The sequence below is a fragment of the Mobula birostris genome, chromosome 7 (genome assembly GCF_030028105.1).
Source record: "Mobula birostris isolate sMobBir1 chromosome 7, sMobBir1.hap1, whole genome shotgun sequence".
NCBI classification, from domain to species: Eukaryota; Metazoa; Chordata; class Chondrichthyes; order Myliobatiformes; family Myliobatidae; genus Mobula; species Mobula birostris.
In genome coordinates, this window is record NC_092376.1 from 71,880,388 (window position 1) to 71,905,601 (window position 25,214).

At 41.2% G+C, this 25,214-nt stretch overlaps 1 protein-coding gene and 1 long non-coding RNA gene across 2 annotated transcripts in view; one reads left to right on the forward strand and one right to left on the reverse strand.

The window, feature by feature from the left end:
• LOC140200287 (uncharacterized) overlaps positions 1 to 7,114 on the reverse strand; it is a 31,170-nt gene extending 24,056 nt beyond the window's left edge. Inside the window, exons 1-2 of the long non-coding RNA XR_011886590.1 lie at positions 6,907 to 7,114; positions 6,542 to 6,653 (exon numbers count right to left, since the gene is read on the reverse strand). This is a non-coding gene — a long non-coding RNA (uncharacterized lncRNA). The remainder of the gene's footprint in view (positions 1 to 6,541; positions 6,654 to 6,906) is intronic.
• Positions 7,115 to 7,458: 344 nt separating this feature from the next.
• The window catches only part of med17 (mediator complex subunit 17), a 31,608-nt gene continuing 13,852 nt past the window's right edge, over positions 7,459 to 25,214 (forward strand). Inside the window, exons 1-6 of the mRNA XM_072263390.1 lie at positions 7,459 to 7,747; positions 11,543 to 11,709; positions 13,093 to 13,303; positions 15,159 to 15,295; positions 18,415 to 18,499; positions 21,585 to 21,737. Coding sequence (XP_072119491.1) covers positions 7,513 to 7,747; positions 11,543 to 11,709; positions 13,093 to 13,303; positions 15,159 to 15,295; positions 18,415 to 18,499; positions 21,585 to 21,737 — 988 coding nt within the window. The 5' untranslated portion in view covers positions 7,459 to 7,512. The remainder of the gene's footprint in view (positions 7,748 to 11,542; positions 11,710 to 13,092; positions 13,304 to 15,158; positions 15,296 to 18,414; positions 18,500 to 21,584; positions 21,738 to 25,214) is intronic.

Below are 25,214 nucleotides of genomic sequence, written 5' to 3' on the forward strand. Positions count from 1 at the left end.
ATACTTACTAATCCAATTTACCACCCCATCATCCAGATCATTAATGTATATGACAAACAACATTAGACCCAGTACAGAGCCCTGAGGCACACCACTAGTCACCAGCCTCCAACCTGACAAACAGTTATCCACCACTACTCTCTGGCGTCTCCCATCCAGCCACTGTTGAATCCATTTTACTACTTCAATATTAATACCTAACGATTGAACCTTCCTAACTAACCTTCCATGTGGAACTTTGTCAAAGGCCTTACTGAAGTCCTTATAGACAACATCCACCGCTTTACCCTCGTCAACTTTCCTAGTAACCTCTTCAAAAAATTCAATAAGATTTGTCAAACATGACCTTCCACGCACAAATCCATTTTGACTGTTCCTAATCAGACCCTGTCTATCCAGATAATCATATATACCATCTCTAAGAATAATTTCCATTAATTTACCCACCACTGACATCAAACTTACAGGCCGATAATTGCTAGGTTTTTAAACAATGGAACAACATGAGCAATACGCCAACTCTCTGGCACCATCCCCGTTTCTAATGACATTTGAAATATTTCTGTCAGAGACCCTGCTATTTCTACACTAACTTCCCCCAAGGTCCTCGGGAATATCCTGTCAGGACCTAGAGACTTATCCACTTTTATATTCCTTAAAAGCACCAGTACTTCCTCTTCTTTAATCATCATAGTTTCCATAACTTCCCTGCTTGTTTCCCTTACCTTACACAATTCAAAATCCTTCTCCTTAGTGAATACCGAAGAAATTGTTCAAAATCTCCCCCATCTCTTTTGGCTCCACACATAGCTGTCCACTCTGATCCTCTAAAGGACCGATTTTATCCCTCACTATCCGTTTGCTATTAATATAACTGTAGAAACCCTTTGGATTTATTTTCACCTTACCTGCCAAAGCAACCTCATATCTTCTTTTAGCTTTTCTAATTTCTTTCTTGAGATTCTTTTTACATTCTTTATATTCCTCGAGCACCTCATTTACTCCATGCTGCCTATATTTATTGCAGATCTCTCTCTTTTTCTGAACCAAGTTTCCAATATCCCTTGAAAACCATGGCTCTCTCAAACTTTTAACCTTTCCTTTCAACCTAACAGGAACATACTTTTCTGACCTCCTCAGAAAATGACTGAAAACTACTGCAGAAAGGGGAGCCTACCTCCCAGATGGCTGCTCCCCATTCTCTCACCTCACTAGAGTGATGATGTAGGCTACTTTGGCTTGATCAGATGGAAATGTTGTTGGTTGCAATTCAAAAATGAGAAAGAAAAGGAGTGGCAGGTACCAGGCTCACCTAAGTACTTTTCCGGAGGAGGCAGGTGGGGCTCTTGGACAGGAGGAGCATGCGAGGACGCGGAGAGCAGGGCAGAAGATGCAGTCACAGAATGTTCATGAACACTCTGGGGCAGCTGGAGTGATTTAGCCTGGACCCCAAGATCGGCTACATCAGCAGAAAGTGACTCCGCTGCCCTGAACGCAGACTCCAGCTGGTTCTAGAGTCTCACCAACATCAATCCCTGTTGTTCCAAGATAGCTCTCAGACGACTGGGGAATGCTGGATCCATTCTGGCCAGATTGTACTGTCAAGTTGCTGCAGCAGGGATCTAATCACAGACCCAGTACTGTGCCACAGTGATATTAATTGAGTAACAAATCCCAAGGTGCAAACAAAGTTAGTATCAAAGTTCAGGCAAGATCAAAACATCCAGAGAATTCCAAAATTAGGAAACAAGCAGAGTCAATATTCAGACAGAGTACAGATACTGGAAAGGCTCTGGAAAATTCACTGGCACAATCTGTCTGTATCTTGTTTTATGGCAGCTGGCAGCCAGCTTAATGGTGCATTACCACCTGGCACAATCTGCTGAAAACACAGGACTGAAATACACTGAGCAATAAACAGAGAGGCAGTTGATAGGTGGAGCACAATGAGACACAGGTGGCAGCAAAACAGGTAATAATGAGAAGTAGATGCGAGATGGAGTACTCAGTAATACAGGGGCCGGAGCAGAGTAGAGCAGGAGTGGGGATAGGAGCATATGGCAATACAAAACCACAGACTGACAGCTGGGGGGAAAACACAGAAAGACAGAGTTCAACTGGAGGTACTGACAGGATTTCAATTTGCAAAGGGATTGGGAAAATCAGCTAGGTGTTGGATCGCAAAAGAGGGAATTTCTTGAATGCATATGAGATGGTTTTTTAGAGCAGCTTGTATTTGAAACTACTTGGAGAAAGTATGTCTTGAGCTAGCCTTTCTCTGAGGATGCTCAATTTGAGAGGGAGAAGCATAAGTCACTTGCATTAGCATCACAGTGGAATAAAGTGAATTATAGAGGCATGAGAGAGGAGCTTGTCCAGGTGGATTGGAAGAGGATACTGGTGGGGATGGCGACAGAGCTGAGATGGCTGAAGTTTCTAGGAATAGTTCACAAGGCGCAGGATAGATGTGTCACACAGAAGAAGTTGTTCTCAAATGGCATAGGTAGGTAACCTGGCTGACAAAGGAAGTTAAGGACTGCATAAAAGCCAAGGAAAGGGCATATAGGATAGCAAAAGTGATTGGGAAGATTTTAAAATCAAACAAAACCAACTAAAATATCTATAAAAAGGGAAAAGATGAAATATGAGGGCAAACTAGCCAATATTATAAAGTAGGATACTAAAGACAGTCTGGAGACAGCTTATCCACTGATGTCTAATATAAGCCTACTGACTCTCACAGCTATCTGGACTATTCCTCTTCTCACCCTGTCTCTTGCAAAAACGCCATCCCCTTCTCGCAATTCCTCCGTCTCCGCCGCATCCGCTCTCAGGATGAGGCTTTTCATTCTAGGACGAGGGAGATGTCTTCCTTTTTTAAAGAAAGGGGCTTCCCTTCCTCCACTATCAACTCTGCTCTTAAACGCATCTCCCCCATTTCACGTACATCTGCTCTCACTCCATCCTCCCGCCACCCCACTAGGAATAGGGTTCCCCTGGTCCTCACCTACCACCCCACCAGCCTCCGGGTCCAACATATTATCCTCCGTAACTTCCGTCACCTCCAACGGGATCCCACCACAAAGCACATCTTTCCCTCCCCTCCCCTCTGCATTCCGCAGGGATCGCTCCCTACGCAACTCCCTTGTCCATTCATCCCCCCCCATCCCTCCCCACTGATCTCCCTCCTGGCACTTATCCATGTAAGTGGAACAAGTGCTACACATGCCCTTACACTTCCTCCCTTACCACCATTCAGGGCCCCAAACAGTCCTTCCAGGTGAGGCAACACTTCACCTGTGAGTCGACTGGGATGATATACTGCGTCTGGTGCTCCCGATGTGGCCTTTTATATATGGCGAGACCCGACGCAGACTGGGAGACCGCTTTGCTGAACATCTACGCTCTGTCCGCCAGAGAAAGCAGGATCTCCCAGTGGCCACACATTTTAATTCCACATCCCATTCCCATTCTGACATGTCTATCCACGGCCTCCTCTACTGTAAAGATGAAGCCACACTCAGGTTGGAGGAACAACACCTTATATTCCGTCTGGGTAGCCTCCAACCTGATGGCATGAACATCGACTTCTCTAACTTCCGCTAAGGCCCCACCTCCCCCTCGTACCCCATCTGTTACTTATTTTTATGCACACATTCTTTCTCTCACTCTCCTTTTTCTCCCTCTGTCCCTCTGAATATACCTCTTGCCCATCCTCTGGGTCCCCCCCCCCCCGTCTTTCTTCCCGGACCTCCTGTCCCATGATCCTCTCGTATCCCCTTGTGCCTATCACCTGTCCAGCTCTTGGCTCTATCCCTCCCCCTCCTGTCTTCTCCTATCATTTTGGATCTCCCCCTCCCCCTCCCCCTCCCACTTTCAAATCCCTTACTCACTCTTCCTTCAGTTAGTCCTGACGAAGGGTCTCAGCCTGAAATGTCGACTGCACCTCTTCCTAGAGATGCTGCCTGGCCTGCTGCGTTCACCAGCAACTTTGATGTGTGATACTAAAAACTTTTTCGGTTAGATAAAGAGTAAAAGTGAGGTGAGAGTTGATGTTGGACCACTGGAAAACAATGCTGCTGTGGTAGTATCCCGGAACAAAGAAATGGCAGATGAACTTAATGGGTATTTTGCACTAGTCTTCACTGTGGAAGATGCTAGCAGTGTTCCAGAGGTCAGTGAGTGTCAGGGAACAAGAGTGAGTGCCATTGCTATTAGAAAGGAAAAAGTGCTAAGCAAACTCAAAGGTCTTAAGGTGGATGAGTCACGTGGACCAGATGGACTACATCCCAGATTCTTGAGTGAGGTTGCTGAAGAGATAATGGAGGCAATAGTCATGATCTTTCAAGAATCACTTGATTCTGGAATGATCCCAGAGGGCTGGAAGATTGCAAATGTCATTCCACTCTTTAAGAAGGGAGGAAGGTAAAAGAAAGGAAATTATAAGCCAGTTAGCCTGACCTCAGTGGTTTGGAAAGCGTTGGAGTCTATTATTAAGGATGAAGTTTCGGGGAACTTGGAGACTAATGATAAAATAAGTCTAAGTCAGCATGGTTTTTGTAAAGGGAAATATTGCCTAACAAATCTGTTAGAGTTCCTTGAGAAAGTAACAAGCAGGGTGCACAAAGGAGAGCCAGTGATGTCATTTACTTGGATTTTCAGAAGTTCTTTGACAAGGCAGTACATATAAGGCTGCTTAACAAGATAAAATCCTATGGTGTTAGAGGAAAGATACTGGCATGGATAGAGGAATGGCTGATAGGCAGGAGGCAGCGAGTGGGAATAAAGGGGTCTATGCTGGTTGGCTGCCAGTGACTAGTGTTCCTCTGGTGTTCCTCGGGGGGGTCAGTATTGGGGCTGCTACTTTTCACATTGTTTGTCAGTGATTTGGATAATGGAATTGATGACTTTGTGGCAAAGTTTGCAGATGATACAAAGATAGGTGGAAGGGTAGGTAGTGCTTTGGAAGCCATGCGATTGTATCAGGACTTAAGATAAATTAAAAGAATGGGCAAAAAAGTGGCAGATGGAATACAGTGTTGGGAAATGTGTGATAATGCATTTTGGTTAAACGAAAACTATAGTGCGGACTATTATATAAACGGGGAGTAAATTCAAACATCAGAGGTGCGGAGGGATTTAGGGGTCCTCGCACAAGACTCCCAGAAGGTTAATTTACAGGTTGAGTCTGTGGTAAAGAAGGCAAATGCAGTGTTGGCAAGGGGAGTAGAATATAAAAGGAAGGAAATAATGCTGAAGCTTTATAAAACACGAGTCAGGCTGCACTTGGAGTATTGCCAAGTTTTGGGACCCATATCTCAGAAAGGATGTGCTGTCATTAGAGAGTCCAGAGGAGGTTCACAAGAATGATTCCCTGAATGAAGGAGTGAGCATATAGGGAGCATTTGGCAGCTTTGGGCCTGTACTCACTGGAATTTAGAAGAATGCAGGGGGCTCTCATTGAAACCTACCGAATGTCGAAAGGACTTGATAAAGTTGATGTGAAGAGGATGTTTCCTCTGGTGGGGGTATCCAGAACTAGAGGGCACAGCCTCAAAACAAGGGTGATCTTTTAGAATGGAAGTAAGGAGGAATTTTTTTTAGCCAGCGAGTGATTAATCAGTGGAATGCTCTGCTACAGACTGTGGTGGAGGCCAAGTCCGTGGTTATATTTAAGCCGGAAGTTGATAGATTCCTGATCGGTCAGGGCATCAAAAGATATGGCGAGAAGGCAGGTGTATGGGATCAGCTATAATGGAATGGCGGAGTGAATTGGATGGGCTGAATGGCCTAATTCTGCTCCTATGTTTTATGGTCTCATGGACGTTGCAGAGAGTTCAAAGGACGTTCACAAAAATGATTCCAGTATTGAAAGGCTTATCATATAAGGAGCATTTGATGGCTGTGGGCCTGTATTCACTGGAATTCAGAAGAATCACAGGGTATCTCAATGAAGCCTATCAAATGGTGAAAGGCCTCAATAGGGTGGATGTGGAGAGGATGTTTCCAGTGCGGGGGAGTCTTAAGACCAGAGGACACAGCCTCAGAGTGGAGGGATATTCATTTAGAATAGAGATTAGGAGGAATTTCTTTAGTCAGAGAGTGGTGAGTCTCTGGAATTTGTTGCCACAGGTGGCTGTGGAGGCTAGGTCATTGGGCATATTTAAGGCAGAGGTTGATAATTTATTGATTAGTCAGAGCATGAAGGGATACAGAGATTGGGGCTGTGACGAAAATGGATCAGACATGATGAAATGGCAGAGCAGACTTGAATGGCCAAATGGCTTAATTCTGCTCCAATATCTTAATGTCTTATGGACTTATGATAAGGTAGTCACTTGACCTCACAACCTACCTTGATATAACCTTGCATCTTATCTACCTGTACTGCACTTTCTCTGTAATTGTAACACTGTCTTTTGTATTCTGTTGTTGTTTTACCTCGTGTTACCTCTGTGCATTGCTGTAAGGAATTGATCTGTATGAATGGTATTCAAAACAAGGTTTTCACTGTACATGTGATAATAATAAACCAACTAACCGATTGTTGGCATGATGGCCAAGGACCTCTTGGTATTTCTGATCCAGGGATTTTACTGAAGCATGCCACAAGTATTCTCCATTTGTGGTATTGAGATTCCATCCTCCTTGTTCTTCAAAAGAACACATGAAAAGCAGGAGTTACTCAGCAACATCTTGAGCATATTTTACATTTAATAGCAACGTGACCATTTAACGTATTCATTTTTAAAATGAAAAACAAAGAACTGGAAAAACGACACCCAAGAATGGTGTTTCCCATTTTGAAGAAAGCAAGTTTATTGAATAGACCTTTCTGACGAATCGAAGTGCTTAATATTTAATTGTCAATCCACAGATCTGTTTAGAATGGAATTGTTACTTTACCATCGTACTGCAGGAATGTTGCACTGTCATGTCAGTGGGAGCATCAACGCTTCAAATATTCCCAAGGCACCTTATGCACTAGCAGGGTATTAGCCAAGGTGTCCAAACTGCTCCTTCGAACAACATTAATAAAGGACATTTTAAATAATTAGCAACCAACAGTCTGCAGGAGGAACTTAGCGGGCTGGGCAGCAGGGTGAAGAAGGATCTGACGTTACGGGTCGAAATCCAATATTCACAATTTCTTTCCCCTGCAGACCCGCTGAATTCCTTCAGCAGTTTCTTGTCTCAAATTCCAGCATCAGCCATCTCTTGAGTCGTCATTTAATATTGTCTATGCTGTATACAATTTCACCAACAATAGCTGTAAGAGGTTTTGGGAAGACCCGAACAGGGCTGTAGGAATACACATCAGTCTCCGCTTCCATGCGAAGTGCTGTACGGTGAGTTGCTGATTGACTGCCTCATCTTCCGCCGCTGACCGACTGCCTGTTCACCGCTGTTGGCCGTTATTAGGACAGCGCCACCCCTCTGGAGGACCGGCTCCCGGAGGCTGCGCATGGCCTGACTGACTAGCGCTTGGTGCGAGAGCCGAATTCGCGGAGAATGGCGGCCGGCCCCCCTGTCACCATCAGTATTGAGGCGACCTGTGAGAATCAGGTGCAGGAAGTTGCTCTCGATGGCACGGAGGCATACGTGCAACCGCTCTCCATGTCGGAGAATCTGGCCAAGCTGGCGCAGAAAATCGACTTTAACCGGAGCGACTCGGAGGGAGAAGAGGCCGAGGCCCAGGGCGGGGAAGAGTGGGCGCAGCGGCAGCAGGACAGCGACGATGAGGAGGGTAAGCCGACGGCCCGGTGGTGGCGGGTTGGGAGAGGGTGGTAGAGCCCTCCCGTTATTCTCAGTCTCACAGTGGGTGCGGTGACCCAGAGGAGACAGCAGCAATGTCTGTGGGCAAACTTAGCCGCCGCTGTCTGCCTCGAATTGTGTAAATAACACAAGGCGTGGGTCTCCGGGGCAGTGCGCTGCTCTGTGCCTACAGTAATCACTTTGTGACCTCGGAGCTACAAATGTAAAGTTTGATATTTGGCAGATCGTGAAATTCTAAAGCTACTTAGAAGTTTCCTTCCACGATCTGCCGAAGAGCTCTTTCCAAAGAGTGTCGGTTGTTTTAATCAGCGACATTTGTGGAAAGAGAAATAAATCAACATTGTGGGTCGGCAATATTTTCTCAAAACTGTGTGGGGGAGGGGTGAGAGAGGAGAGTTTACAACAGTTTTCAAAGCAGAACCGGGGGGGGGGGAGTAAGTTATGTTATATAACCCCAAAGGCTAAGGTGGTAAATTGCGTGAGTACTATAGCAGTTCATTCTCAATTTTGTTATTGTTTTGCCTCAGTGTAGGTTGGTCCATGTGACAATAATAAACCAATTTGTTGTTAACGAGACGTCTTAAAGAAATAGGTTGAGAGGGAAGTAAGTGTGATAATGTGAGAAGGGAGCAGTTTACCTGAAGTTGGAAATTTTGCTGAGGTTGCAAAGCGCTTGGGCAGAAGATAAGATGCTCTTCCAGTGGGTTTGCACAGATGGGTTGAATGGGATTGGGATTAAAAATTAAAGTGGCATCCAACAGGAAGTTTGGGATCATGCAGTGTTAATAAGTGTATGGTCATGCACTTTGGTGGAAGAAATGAAAGGGTTGACTGTTTTTCTAAATGGAGAGAAAATTCAAAAATCTGAAGCGCAAAGGATCTTGGGAGTCCTTGTGCAGGATTCCCTAAGGTAAATTTGCAGGTTGAATGGACGGTGAGGAAAGCAAATCTGATGTTAGAATTCATTTCAAGAGGACTAGAATATAAAAGCAAGGATGTAATGTTGAGGCTTTATAAAGCACTGGGTGAGGCCTCACTTGGAGTATTGGGAGCAGTGTTGGGCCCCTTATCTTAGAAAGGATGTGCTGAAACTGGAGAGGGTTCAAAGGAGGTTCACAAAAATGATTCCAGGTTTGAACAGGTCCTATGCAGAGCGTTTGATGGCTCTGGGCCTGTATTTATTGGAATTCAAAGTAATGAGGGGTGACCTAATTGAAACCTGTTGAATGTTGAAAGATAGAGTGGATGTGGAGAGAATGTTTCTAATGATGGGAGAGTCTAGAACCAGAGGACACAGCCTCAGGATAGGGGGATGTCCTTTTAGAATGGAGATGAGGAATTTCTTTAGCCAGAGAATGGCGAATCTGTGGAATTCATTGCCACAGGTGGCTTTGGAGGCCAAGTCTTTACGTATATTTAAGGCAGAGGTTGATAGATTCTTGATTGGTCAAGACATGAGGGGATACGGGGATGCCAGGAGATTGAGGCTGAGTGGAAAAAATGGCATGATGAAATGGCCGAGCAGACTCGATGGGCCAAGTGGTCTAATTCTGCTATATCTTATGGTCTTGAGCCCACTAACCAAGCATAGGTACTCTGCAGATCTCCATTTGGTTTCTCCAATGTAGAAAATACCACACTGAATGCAGTAAACTAGGTTGGGTGAAGTATAGATGAATCACTGTTTCTCTTGGAATAATTGTTTTGGTCCTTCGGTGGGAAGTGAAGAGAAAAATGAACGTGTGTAGTAAACTACACGAGACTGAGGATGCTGGAATCTGGAGCAAAATGCAAACTGTTAGGGGAGCTCAGCAGCTCGAGCATCTATTGGGGAAGAGGTAATGGGATGGGAGAATTGTCACTCTTCTTCAAGATTGAGACTCTAGTGGGAAGATAGCTGGTATAGCGAGAGAGGGAGAAGGTTGAAGCAGATACTGGTGGGCTGTGGAGTGATGATGAGTTAGGGAACAGGCAGGTGGGTGATAGGTGGAAGCAAACAAAAGGGAAAAATGCAGATGGAGCCAGGTGGGGAGGAAAGGTGACTCGAAGGGTCTACTCCGTGCTGTATTGCTAAATAAATAAAATAAAGCTGGAGGCAGGTGGTGGATGATGAGCAGGGATACAAAGCCTACACAAGCTGGAATCTGATCAGTAAGGAAGGTGATAATGGAGATAGGAAGGGCAGATGGAACCAGGTGAGGGGAGAAGATTCGATGAATGAAATGTGTTGGTAGTAACTGCATGGAACCAGGAGAGGAAAGGAGACAAAAGTGGGTGATCAGTTCTGAAAAGTGGGGGAGAGGAAGACATGGAAAAGGGAACAAAATTGGGAGGATCAGAAGAAGAGAGAGGGGAACACAGGAGATGAAGTTTACCTGAAGTTCAAAAATTAAGTGTTTATACCGTAGGGTTGGGCAGAATATGAAGTGATGTTCTAGTTTTCATTGGGCCTTATTTAGCAGTGGAGGTGTCCGAGGGTGGACCAGATTGAGGTAGAAAAACAGATGGATTTGTTTTAAGGTAAGGAACAGAAACTGGGAAGATTTTTTTCATCTAGAAGGTGGCTGGAATGTACTATATGAGGAGGTGGTGGAGGCAGTGATTCTCACATCTTTTAATGGGTGAGCACTTGCAAAAAATTTCAGCAAGATCTTGTCTACTGCTTTTGTAGTGGGTGATGTTGAAGCCTCCTTTGAGAAGTAAATGAACCAGTAATTTGAAATGTCATTGGGAAAATGTCAGCTGTGATCTGACTTTATGTGTAAACTGGGGAGTATGAAGGAGAGTAAAGTTAGGCTAAATTTTACCCACTGAAGGAAAGTACCAGAAGACTGAATGTCCACATGTCCTTTCTGTGCTAAAGCATTCTGTTATCTTGGGTATTGCTCTCATCGCAGTAGTAATATTTTAGCAGAACATTATTTCTTCGTGTTCTCATACAATAATTCAAACACATGAAACTGGTGATTTATTTCAGTGTAACACACAGAATGTGGGAGGAGCTCAGCAGGTCAGGCAGCATCTGTGGAGAGGAATAAGCAGTCAATGTTTCGGCAGAGACCCTTCATCAGGACTGGAAAGGAAGTGGGGTGGTAAGGAGTACAAATGGTGATTGGTGTAGCCAGGTGGGTTGGGAGGGGGGGTTCTTGGGAGAGCTGAAGTAAGAAGCTAGAATGTGTTTGGTGGAAAAGGTAAAGAGCTGAAGAAAGAGGAATTTGATAGTAGTGGAGAGTGGACCATGGGTGAAAGTGAAGGAGTAGGAGGTGCACCAGAGGGAGGTGATGGGCAGTTAAGGAGAAGACGAGGTAAGAGGGCAGGAGAATGGGGAATGGAAGAAGAGAGAAGGGGAGAGGGAAACATTTCCAGAAGTTGGAGGATACTCATATGGAATATGAGGTGAGAGTGGCCTCATCGTGACAGTAGATGAGGCCATGGACCGACAAGTTGGAATAGGAATAGGAGATGGAATAGGAGTGGTTTGCCGCTCGGAATGCCTGTCTGTTGTGGATGGAGCAAAATTGATCAACAAAGCGGTCCCCCAGTCTGCGCTGGGTCTCATTGACATCGGGGAGGCTGCACTGGAAGCACCAGGTGATCCTGAAAGACTCACAAGTTGTGTTCCCTCACCTGGAAGGACTATTTGTATTTATGATTTAGTTCAATGTAGTGAGTGTTGTGTCAAACTTGATTGGTGAAGTAGTGAAAGGAGCTATAAATGCAAGATCTTCCTTTTGATTTTGTTTTATTTTATTTTACTTATTTTTAGCAATGCTGAAGTTTCAGCCCTCTTTGTGGCCATGGGATACAGTTAGAAATAACTTGAGGAGCACGCTGACAGAAATGTGTGTACTTTATGATGTGCTTAATGTCCTCAAGGAGAAGAAGTATATGACCTTGGACCCAGTCTCTCAGGAGTCACCGCCTTCCAAACAGGTATTCACACTTTATAATGCCTCAAAATTACATCAGTCTCTCACTCCATAGTGAAATATTTTAGTTATGGATCACAAATTAATGAAAATACTTTAGTCTGCTGCCTTTAATGTATAATGCCATGACAAGAAGTTACTGCAGCAAAAATAATTTTAATTGAAGCATATTAGATTATTGATTTGCTGAAAATGTTAAGTTTTTATTTTTAAGTACATTTGTTTTCATTGTTAGGAATAGCTATACTTTTTTAATCTCAGTTTGCTATCTTTTAGTAGGAATACAGTGGATTCTGATTAATTGGGACACACTGGTACCAGTACATTTTGGCCCACTAATTGGGCTACCCCAAATAGCGAAAGTTTCATGGAAATAGCTTAAAAGGTATGAAAAAAGACAAACTACTGTTTAACTGAGTAACAGATTATGTATTGAAATGAAATACAGAATAAATTAGAACACTGCCAACACTGCTAGAGTACGATGAAAAGGTTTATTGGTTCCTAATAGTTATCAATATAGGAATTCATCCAGTGTACTTTGCTGGGTTCTTTTGATTGTCTATAAGCTAACAAGATCAGTGCAGATAATGGACTGTTTTCATAAGGTGCTTTTGATGATCGCATCTTCCAAATCTTCATTTTCATCGTAACATTCAAGGTGGTTGTCGATGCCTTTAACTTCTCTGCAGTTTCTAACTTGTTGAAGTAGTGAAATTGTTTCATTTTCACTCCCGGCTGTTTCTGGCATCTGCAAGCCTAAATACTTGAAACCGCAGTGAGCAAAAACAGTCTGAATTGTCTTACTGCTTATTTCTCACCAGCTATCAGTGACAGAAATCATTGATTTTTGAACGCAATATCTCCAAACTGATGCTGTTTAAAAACTGTTTCCTCTAAGCACAGTGTAGAGTTTGTAATAGCCACACAAGTGCATGTGACTGATGCTGGTTAGAAACTGTTTAATAACAGTCTCCTTTCCCAGTTAAGTTCCATGGTGTCCCAGATAAATGAAGGGAATCCGGCAATGTTCTTGACTAGTTTTTGTTCTTTAAGAGTCGTCCCAAATAAGCAGCTGCTCAGATTAACCAATGGCCCAATTAACCAGAATCCACTGTATTTCAACATTTGAAATAGTACACATGTTCTGGGGGTTTGACTGGGGTTACTGTAATGTGGAGCAAAAAAACACAAACTGCTGAAGAAGCTTAACTGGTCAAACTGTTACTATGGGGGGGTAAGGAATTGATTTTTTTTGAGGGGGCGTGGTTGAGGCCCAGTATCAGGACTGTGAAATGTTTTGAGGTTTCATTTGAAGAACTAGTTCTAATAAAAGAGCTTTCCTCATGCCTGCATGTTGATCAGCTATTGTTTTATTTTTCTTCAGGGTTTACAACTGTGTGGGAAGAAAAAATCTCTGGCAGGAGCTGCTCAGATTCTCTTGAAAGGAGCAGAAAGATTAAATAAATCAGTTGCAGAAAACCTGGAACATAAACATCAAAGAGACTTCAATTCAGAACTCCTCAGACTACGACAACACTGGAAACTAAGAAAAGTGGGTGACAAGATCCTTGGGGATTTGAGTTATAGAAGTGCAGGTATGTGGTGTCACAATGCTTAATTTTATGTGTGTCTAAAAATATTCTAAGCTCAGTAATTAAGTACATTCATTCACAATCTTCTGAAGTAGGGAATTCTTAAAGTACTCAGTTTCTGAGTTAAGAAATTTCTGATGTTAGTTTTAAATGCCAACACCAAAACCTCAACCTGCTCCCCTACATCTAGATGTTGCAGTTTGAAGAAATCATTGTTTAGTAGTAACTTCCAATCCTTTTAAGATTGCCTTGTATTCTTTTAGACTTTGGAGCCAGTGTCTGTAACAGCAGCAGATATGAGAAGGAGTCTGTAGAGAATCCGCCCCCCCCCCGCCCCCCAGTACGTCAGCGGTCAGCGGCACAGCAGATTCAAACCCCTGGGAGTGCATATCACTCACAACCTCCTGTGGTCCCAGAACACATCCTACACAGTCAAGAAAGCTCACAAATACCTCTACTTTCTGAGAAGTCTGAAGAGAGCTGAACTTCACACATCCATACTGGTGTCATTCTACAGATGTGCAGTAGAGAGCATCCTAGCAAGCTGCATCTCTGCTTAGTATGGAAAGTGCACTGCAGCGGATGGGTTCTACAATAGGTATTTAAAACTGCCCAACCTATCACTGGCACCAGTCTACCTGCCATCATGTACACAGAAAGGTGCCAGAAAAGGGCCAGTAACATGATGAAGGATCCCACACACTTTGCTTGTGGATTGTTTGTCCCACTCCCATCGGAGAAGAGGTTACGGAGCATCCATGCCAGGATCATCAGACTCAAAAAAATTTACTTTCCCCAAGCAGTAAGACTGATCAATACCTTCATCTACTAACTCGACCACGACTTTAATATCTCCTGTCAGTCACCTTATATATAACCTAGTGTCACTTGATGGACATACAATCAGTCTATGTGTATAAGCTATCTTATGTATATAGACTTACTGAGTTTATTATTATTATGTTCATTATTTTTTGTGCTGCATCGGATCTGGAGTAACATTTATTTCATTCTCCTTACACCTGTGTACAAGAAATGACAGTAACCAATCTTGAATATCTCATTCTTGCTTGATTCTTCCTGGTATGTAAGTTGTCATCCACTGGGTGTACATTATCTCATCTCCTCTGCAAAGACATCCTTACTTGGATATAGAGATAAATTGACACCATTATTGCTAGTGTTACCAAAGTCTGATTTTAATTGCATAAAGATCCCTTACTTGTGCACTCCCGTCTCCTTGCAATTAATATACTATGCTTTTTTATTTGCTTGTGTAATTAAATCTTTGTTTCATGAAGCAGTGTGCGAAGTTCCAGCTATAAATCAGCATTTACTTCCCAGTATTTAAAGTGCATTGTTTTATTACTTGTATTTACCAGAGAAAGTTACCGCATATTTCCATCTGCTATTTTCTTTGCTATTCATTTATCGGTATCTTCTTCACGCCTCAATTTTCCATTTAATGTTTTATTGTCAGCAAACAGTTGCATGTGAAGCTCAATCTTTTCACCTGTTTCATTAATATGGATTGTAAATAGCTGAGAGATTGGTATTGATTCTTGCATCTTGCATGCATAATAAGAAGCAGTTATCTAAGTTCTTAAATATTTGAATTAATTTTATTTGAACATTATATTACCTTTCATTCTATCTTTAATTTATTAATTTTCTTTCTCCTACCTAATGTTATGCCTGACATCCAGTAGTATTAGTTGGGTAACACCAGTAAGCGCTGTTCATCTTCACAAGAGAATATTTCAGTTTCTGATCTGTATGCTTAAAATTTTAGAAATAATGGATATTTCCCATGAAGGATAGTAAAACACACTTCCATTAAACAATTTTTTCCCCACAGGATCCCTTTTTCCTCATCATGGGACATTTGAAGTAATAAAGAATACTGATCTGGATTTAGATAAGAAAATTCCAGATGATTATTGTCCTCTTGATATATTGATTCCTAGTGATTTGGAGGGATCAGCACATATTAAGGTAATTATTAACTCATGAATGATGTTTGGTGATCTGTAGTCATTTTGCCTGCCTTCTTTTCACTCCCCCCTGCCCCCCCCCCCCAAACACCGCAAGTTGGGAGGATGTCTTGCCTCAAGTTCCATTCTCTTGGCCACTTCTGGAGAGGCTTATTGAGACTCTTCACTGTTAATATTTCCTGATCTTTCAGGGTTTGTTTTCATTCCAAATACCCCCTGTTTTCTCTTATGTTGCACTGCACTGATGTCTCAATACCTGTTTTGGCTCCTTTCTTGCTGAAATCCTCAGGTCTACTTTTTGAGCACCAGATTTTGTTATTCTAGACTCCTATCCAAAACTCTGCTACAATTTTCATATATCTCAATTTAAAATACTCCTGTTCAAATTGCTTTATTATTACTTGTATTTTCTTGTACTACAAATCCTGCTTTAAATATTAATTTGTATTAAATGTGCAACTGAAATGAATTTAGCTAACAATATTATTTAGCATTGTAATTTCCTAAACCATTATACTTTTGAATTCCTCAGATAAAATGTGAAATTGACATTAACTGTTGTATTTGTAATAGTGTAGCTATTCAGTTTATGAAAGGGTTGCATTTGTACAAAATGTTTTATAAAGTGAATATTTGTAAATTGAAAAGCATTTCCCATTATTTTCCCATGCAAAACCTAGTTGCATTCTAGAACTTAAGTAGTTCAAGCAGGAAAAGATACACTTGAATCAAATAACAAAAGCAACTGAAATAAATTAAGTGCTGTTTTATAGCAATTAAACCTCAAATTTAAGTGATATAAAGCAAGGGGGACTCAAGAAGTGAAAGGTGTTAGTTCCAGAGAGGTCTTGATAGGTGAATATGGAAAGGTATTGCTTCTTATGAAAAAAGTTGGAACTAGGAGTCATTATCTCCAAATAAGAGCTTTATCATTTAAGATAAGAGATGAGGTATGTTTGTTTTTCCTGAAGTTTTGTGAAATTAGAACCTACTTTGTGGCAGATTCTTGAGAAGTAAGGGAGTGTGAGATTACCCCAGTCCAAGTAGACAAGAATGAAGAATCAAATAAGTATTAGTGAATGGTGGTACAGGTTAAGAGGACTGAGTGGTGTACTCCCGTTCCTTGTGTGTAAGTGGCAGTGAGGCTCTGCGTGTCTAGATAGTAGAAAGTGAAGTGGGAGGCTGTGTTGGGACTGGTGTTCAGATGATGATGGTGGTAATAGTAATAGTAAATCTGTAGATGTGGTGCAATTTGAGGTGTTAGTCATCATAGTAATAGTCATAGTCATACTTTATTGATCCCAGGGGAAATTGATTTTCGTTACAGTTGCACCATAAATAATAAGTAGTAATAGAAATAGTAATAGTAATATTACTATTAGTAAATAGTAATAGTCATAGAAATAATAAATAGTAATAGAATAGTAATAGAAAATAGTAATAAATAGTTAAATGGTCAGGATTTATTTTGTTCCTGAGTGGCTGATGAGAAAGGCTTAAAGAAAATGTCGATAACAACTTTTCAGTAAAGCTTTTGCTCCCACACCACCAGGTTTAGGAGAAGTTATTAACCTTCAACCATCCAGTTGCCGAACCAGCATGGGTAATTTCACTCACCTCAAAACTGAACTGGTTACTGAGCATAACCTCTGATTCTCTGTCCCCCATCCCCCCTCGTGTTTTTGGACTGCTTGGTTTCTTAGCGCATTGGTTGCTTGCCAGTCATTGTGTGTAATTTTCATTGATTTGATTGTATTTCACTGTTCTTCAATAAAGCTGCCATTCATTCACTTTATTGAGTACCTCCAAAAGCCTTTTTGTAATGAACTGTTTTGTTAGTGTTGGTAGTCCTGCACTGGGAACTGCTTGTTACTCTTGCGACCATTGCAGCTCAAAGAAATTATAATGACTCTGGCCATAATAAACTTCATACACAATTCATTGTTGCTTGAGTTGTGTTATTTCAAGAATTACTGATGTAGCCGTAGTTTTCTTGATATTGCACCTGTCAGGTGTGAATGCTGGGTTTGTCATTGCTGCTTGATTCAGAATTGATATACCTCACTGATCATTACAGGTACCTGAATGCCTTGATAGCACAATGATCCATGGGTTGTAACAATGAAATGGTATTAGAAAACAAGATTTAACCTGGTTGTTGTCAGCCAATTCCTTGATAAGTGCATGTAAACAGATGATATCATTGATGAACAAGGCTCTTTTGTCCAGGTTATTCTTTGCACAATATTGGTCAGGTAGAGAAATAGTGATATCCTCAGATTGTCAGACCGCTGGGGAATTGACCATTTTTGTATTTTGAGTGGTAGAGCTAGGTAGAATTAACTTAGAATTACCCTTGGCAGGAGGAACAGTTTTCATATTTTGAGGTAAAGTGTGAGGGCATCCTCTTTCAAAAGAGCTCTGTGCTACCTGTGTAAACCTTAAGTGAGTAACCAGTTGCTTGATTTATTCCAAGTTATTTTGGGTCTTGGTATAATGACCTTACTATTGTGGATCATCAAGGAGGCACGTGCCATTTATTCAAATCTTCTAACCACAGTTTTATATCTTTTTCCATTTCTCCATAATAATACCTCTTCCAATTGTAACAAAAATACACTTGCAAGGGTAGCAACTTTTAATCCGTCCACATAATTAAGAATTGTTTCCATTGTCAAGATTTAACAAGGGGCTGATGTCCAGGGACCTCTCGCCTTTTTCACTTGCATTAATGGGATCGAGTTTTATATTAATGTTTATAGCTTGCTGTGACTTTTTAGAGGAGGTGCATTATCTTTTCAAAGTCAAGTTGAAGGATACACAGAACAAGTTAAGGTGAATCCTGTTAACAATGAAAGCACTATTATGTCATTGTTCTCGATGAATGGTGTCGGAGGAAGTACAAAATACAGTATAGATGCAGATTGGCAAACATTTTACTATGACAGTGCAAATAAATCTCCAGGAATGGAGGACAGTGAACCTATTCCAACACACATTCTGAAGGATCAATAGTGAAGCAGTGAAATTTTATATATGAGGAAATGTGTTTAATAACCTTTCTGTGCTACTTGCCAAATGGCCTAAAATTATTGTAAATCTATGAATTTTCTTTTAAAGGTTTCTATACAGAAGCAAGCTAATGATATTGGAGACCTTGGCACAGTCAACCTCTTTAGAAGACCTTCACAGAAACCTAGTCCAGGTACTTAGATTTTCAGAATCAAAAATTGGTTTATATTTGGAATTACCATTTGCTTCTTGATGTAAATCCTGTTGCATGATTAGTATGGTAGTTACAATAGAAAATCTTACCTTTTAATGTACATATTTATTGCCTTTTTGAAAGTGGAATGATTCTAGGAACTTTTTTTTATATAGATGAAAACTTCACAACATTGATTTGCCTATAATCTGTCCTAAGTGTATCACCCTTTGCATTATTTGTGGTAGATTTATGTTCCACACCAAAGATGAAGATATAACACACAGATTTAGGAAGAAGTTTTGGTATATTACCAAAGGGTAGATTAAGTCTCTCTTGATCTACCACTCAGAGAAAACTAAAATGGCTGATCTTCCAGTAGTGTGACATCCAACACAAAAGTGTGAATGTTGGCACTGCTGTTTGAGGATTATATCACAGTTCCTCTACCTGAATAATATTGTACAAAGAGTAACCTGGTTAGAAGTGCTGCTCCATCAGATAAGGCAGCTTTTGGCAGAGATGTTAAACTGAGTTCATGTGAATAAAAGATTCCATATTGTGTCTTTCCAGAGACCAAGTGATTGTTATACTACAGTTAACACTACTATTAAAGCAGTTACAATTCCTACCTTTCAAAGCAAAGTTGGCTGTAAAGGGCTTTGAGATATTTTGGTTTTGTGAAGGTCTTAGGAATGCAGGTAAAGGAGGCAAGGAAGATTAACAAATAACAAGCAATAAAAGAAAAAAAAAAGATTTCTAAGGTGTAGAAATATAGATGGCCCTTTATTTAAGTGGTTACAAAGATGATTACATACCATCATTTTGTGCTGTCTTGACATGACAGCAGGCCTTCAAATAGATAAAATTAAGACATAATGTAAGTCATTGGTGGTGTCAGTTCAATGTTACATCTCCACCTTGCAGCAGCTGGTGCAACTATGCAGCTGACTTTCTTTTCATGAATAGTAAATCCACAGTTGGAGATAATAGTGCACATAAATGTCTTTCAGGTATACCATTCTAGAGGGCAAAACCATTTTCGATGCTGCTAGCCTGGTGTCGAACACTACAAGCTGACTCTTCTATAATCAGTAATTTCAAAGCAACATCGAACATTAAAATTTTATTAACCTCTTCCATCGAGGAAAGCAAAGGCAGTAGATACCTGAGAATGTCATGACTTGTAGCTCTTATCCCTTGTGAACATTACTCTAAATTTGAAAAATGTTCTTCATTGTTGCTGGATATAATTCACTCCCAACAACAGCTTAGAAGTATTTTCACAAAAGGCCACAGTAAGGTTGAAGAAGATAGCTCATTGCCATTTTAAAGAACGAATAGGGTTGAGCAGTAAAGATCAGCTGTTGATGATGCCCTCATCTGTAAATGAATTAGAAAAAAAAAGGCAAATTTTCAGGTATGTTTATTTTGTCATTCAAGATTGTTTAATGTCATTTCTAATACACAAGTATAAAGGAGAACAAAGTAATTGGTACTCCGGCTTTGATAAAAAGAACACAATAATCATAATTAAAAAAACACTATAAATATAAATACATAAGATATCTTGTACGTAGATTGTTTCTATGTCTATAAAGTGCTGCTAGGCACAGGAATGTCTATGTAAGGTTACTGACAGGAAATGATAAAATACTAATGGTTATGGAGGGATGGCTTATTGAGTGGAGGTGTTGATCAGTCTTGCTGCTTGGGGAAAGTAACAATTTTTGAGTTTGGTTGTCTTGGTGTGGACATGCTACTTAGCCTCCTTCCTGATGGGAGTGGGACAGACAGTCTATGAGCAGGGTGAGTGAGTTCCTTCATGGTGTTACTGGTCCTTTTCTGGCTCCTTTCTGTATATGTTCTTGTGCGTAGGCTGGATTTGTGATGTGTTGGGCAGTTTTGACTACCCGTTGTAGAGCCTTGCTGTGTCACAGTGCAGTTCCTATACCATGCAGTGATGCAGCTTGTTCAGATGCTGTCTATTGTGCATCCTTAGAATTACGTGAATATGCTGTAGATGTGCATAGTCCAGCTCTCTTCAGCCTCAGAAAGTAGAGGCGGTGGTGAGCTTCCTTGATTGTGTAGAATGTGTTCTGGGACCATGAGAGGTTGTGCGAAATGTGCACTCTCAGGAGTTTGAAACTACTCTGTTTCCATTTCTGTGCTGCTGATGTAAAGAGAGGTCTGAGTTTTCCTGATGTAGATAACAATCTCCTTTATCTTGTTGACATTGAGGAAGAGGTTATTTTCCTGGCTTTGGACTCTTCCACCTCCTCTCTGTAGACTGTCTTGCCCTTGTTCCTTTTCAAATAAGAAAAGTATACAGTAACTTGCTTTCACACAAAGTGTGGTTATCTTTGTAATGTGTTGCAGGAGTGAGGTTCCAGCAGGTAGTCATAGCAATTTGTAATTTAAATTGTTTCTCAATGGTACTTTCTCTTGCAAACATTCTAGTTAGGGTAGTTTTCAATAGGAAGTCAATTAAAATAAAGACTGCAGGAGATTCTGTAAGTTCTTGATGCTTTGCATAAGTATTGGTGTGTTAAAGGGCCTGTTACTATGTATGATTCTATATAATGAAAATAACTTTTAAGTTATTAATCATTAATGTGGAACTTTTTATCACATTAACAGCTTTTTTAATAAATATTTTTCATATTGTCAAAATTGTGCTGGAAATCCTTTGTGCTTCTGATCTATTATGAGATTTATGCACCTGAAGAACATTCTTCTGATGCCATTGATCTGTCTCTCTCAAAAATATGTATGGTGGTGGGAGACGGAGGGGGATGGTTAGGATTCCTGCCTACTTTCTGCTCTTGGCTGCCCGATGGACAATAGAACATTTGGAAAAATTTATTTTGTGTGATCAAGAACTTTCTCCTTATTGTGTTAAAATGGTTTCATGCAGGGTGAATGCCAAAATTGCAACCAAAACTGACTTCATTTGGAGGAATCTGTTAAGAAAATGAATGAATCTGGAAACGTTATAATAGATATGTCAAGTGAGAAATATTTTATGTAATGAAAGTATACATCAGATGTTCTGAGTAGATTTTAAACTGCACATAATTTATAGGTAACGCACACTGGCAGACGAAGCTAGAAGAAGCGCAAAATGTTCTGTTGTGTAAAGAAATCTTTGCACAGCTGTCCCGAGAAGCAGTTCAGATTAAGTCGCAGGTACCACATATTGTAGTAAAAAACCAGATCATCTCTCAACCATTTCCAGGTAAGAACTGAATTTGTTCTAGCATTTATTTTAAGTGCTCTTGTTTTATGCTTGTAACTTTAAGAGGAAAACTTCTATGCAGGACTAAATGTAAGATTAGAAGCATGTTTATTTTGTGTCTGTTTTTTGTATCACTAAATCTGATTGAAATGTTTCAACTTGATTATAATTTTTTTCACATTTTGATAATGTTTCATGGTTTAATTTCATGTCATCTATTAGAACACCAGCAGTTTCAGCATACTGCAACTGGGGGAGCATTTGCATTCATATGTAATTTTTTTTCTTGGGTTTTAGTGCTGCAAATGTATGAAAGGCAAACTTATCAAAGACAATAAGCTAAGACTGCAAAACAGCTGAACCCTCCAGGTAGTGGAAATTCACCAGCACAATTCAAAAAATTTGAGATATGGAGTAGTTTTTGTCTTGCAGAATTTGTGGTGGAAAAACAAAACTATGAAAGAAACAACTTTTTTGTCAATTTTTATTTTTAGTCACTCAATACTGTGGGGCAATAAGTTTTATATTTCAAAACTAACCTTTAGTCATTATTTTTTTAAATGTATAAAGGAAGAAACTGCAAAAAATTCTTTATATTCATGGTCGGTACATTTGTTTATTTAGATACTGCACACGGAATATGCCATCCCGGCCCTTTGAGCCACACTGTCCAGCAACTCCTGATTTAACCCTATTCTAATCATGGGACAATTTTACATTGACCAATAACCTACCAACTGGTATGTCTTTGGACTGTAGGAGGAAACCCACACAGTCATGGGAGAACGTACAAGTTCCTTACAGTCAGCTGCGGGAATTGAACTCTGGTTACTGGTACTGCAAAACGTACTGTAAATTCTAAAGAAATAAAGGCACAAAGAAACATATTGCCATTGCCTGTTATGTGGCATCCTGAAGTAATATAGCCTTTGATTGTTTGAGAGGCTTCCCCCCCCCCCCCCCGGCCCGCTCAGCCCCTGTTTGTATGGTGAGAGAAGGAGCCTATGCAGCGGCTCTTCTGCAGAGAACCTTAGCATTGGCTGCATGAAGCTTTAGTGCATCCCTCAGCATGTACATTTGCAGGCTGGACTGAGGCAGCCTGCAGTGTTCTCTTGGATCTCGTGCTACATTTAGGGCAGACCAGAGGGCATCTTTTATCGTTGATGACCTTCAAGCAGCACTTGATATCTGTCTTGGTGTGTGTCCATTGGAGCAGCATGTAGATGAGTCTTCTGTTACACAATTGCTGGGTCTAAACCAGTCACGGATCCTTGCATCCTCCTCCACACCCCCTTAGCAAATCCACATTCTGCAAAGAGGTGGGTGATTGTTGCTTCTCCACAGCAGACATTCTGAGGGCAATTTATATTAGGAGTGATGAGTCATTTGTAGAGGAAAGCTCTGCCTGGGTGGGCTTCTCTCACTGCCAAGTAAAAGAGGTCTTAGTGCTTGTTGGTCGGATCTGATGGTGAGATGTTCTGCCATATGGTTTGGACTGTTTTTCAGGGAACAAGCCCATAGAATCCACAGTTCCCTTTCCTGTAGAGACAGAAGTACATTCTATACTGACCACTGCCTATGGACTTCTGGTCAGAGATGATTACTTGGAAGAACACTTCCACAGAGTACTCCTCCAGCAATGTTCAGCTGACTAGAGTGGCTAGGCCTCTCTTCAGTAGGACCTTAATATGTAGCTATAATTGGTGTCGATGTACTTTGTGTTCACACACAAACTAATGCAGCCATATATGAAGGTGGCCATCAGGATGAAGGAAATGTTAGGTACACTTTTGCCCCCATTGTCAGCAGACATTTTCATCATTACCCATTGGACTTGCTCCTTCTTGAGCCCTCTGATAAACTGGAAAAGATCCTAAGTTATTACTGAGGCAGAAGACCGAGGAACGGGTACCAGGTGCGGCAGCTCTGAGTACATAATTGCACCTGATGATCAGATTCTTCCTGGTTATCAACCGAGAACATCATTTCCACAAAGCTGTTTTTTGTTTGATCTTCCCAATCCACTCCAGCCAATTCTTGTTACACCTCAGCCCCTCTGAACCAAAACTCCAGCACCTTCAGGCAGTCAGGCCTGACAGTGAAGGGTGCTTTGGATCAGTTGGGGCTAGTTACTGAAGAGCATAGCCTTACGTTTCCTGCGGTTGACTCTTAGTCCTGATGCCAACTTGAATTGATTGTAGATGCTTATCAATCTGCAAAATGACCATGGATGTGAGTAAAAGAAGCAACATTGTCCATGTACAGGAAGATTTTGTTTTGTGTGCTTCTATTATCTGGAAATGTCCCCCATCTTATGCCCTCATCCTTCTTGATGGATTCAGCAAAGGGTTCTGTGAAACACACAAACAAGATGGAAGAGTGGACATCCATACCTGATGAAGAAACTATCTGTCTCCCCCATTAACTTGAACTATACTACAACTATCAGTGTATAGCAGTTGAATCCAATTTCTGATTTCCTCTCCTACAAATATTTTGGAGAGCATGGCCATGTTTTGTGTATGATATCCTGTCGAAGGTCATCTCCTGGTCCAAGTTGACCAGGTAACCATCTACTCCTCTGTCCTGTAATCAATGGTATTCCTGAGTAGCGCAAGTCATCAAAGGTTTCTCTGCCTAATACAGCACACATTTGGTCTGGGTGAATCACTTGTCCCAGAGCAGACTTGATTGGGTCTTTGCTGGTCTTGGACAGGATCTTGTAGTCCACATTCAAAAATGATTATTCTCTAATTCCTGATCTCCTCCCTCCCTCCCTTCTGCTTGTTGGTGAGGGAGATGATGCCTTTTCTCATGGAGTCTGACATGCTTCCAGCCAGAAGCATGGCGTTATACACTTCCAGCAGTTCTTCATCTATCCAGTCCCATAGAGTAGAGTCCAACTCTGCTACATGCCAAGGGACGAGATGGAGCCAATCTGCTGTGGGAGTGAAGTAGAAAGAGAATAAAGAAAGAAATTGGGGATAGTGACTGTTCCAGGTCATCTAGCATCTCTATGATCAAGGATAGGAAGTTTTCGGAGGCCATGCTGTCTGTGGTCTTATCGTCATACAAACTGGCGTAACAGGATCTGCAGATCTTTAGTGTCTGTCTGATGATGTCACAAAGTCATCTCCCTTAAGGCAGTGGATCACAGAGCTCCCTGTGAATCTTTTGGAAGAAGAACCTTGGGCATTTCTCATCTTGCTCCATAAAGCTGATCCTGGATTTGAAGATGATCTTGGTAGATTCAGAGGCAAAGACCATACCTTGTCGGCTCTTCACCTCTCCAAGTTCCCTTCTCACATCTAGCCCCCTGGACTGCAGAAAGGAAAAGTTGCTGCAAGTTTATTTGGAGTTGGCACAATTGCCTCTGAAATTATCTTGCTTCTAAACACAGTTGAGGATGGAATACCTCTTTATGTTCTCCTTGGTTGCTTCCCATCAATGAATTGGAGAGCCAAAGAGAGGTCTTGC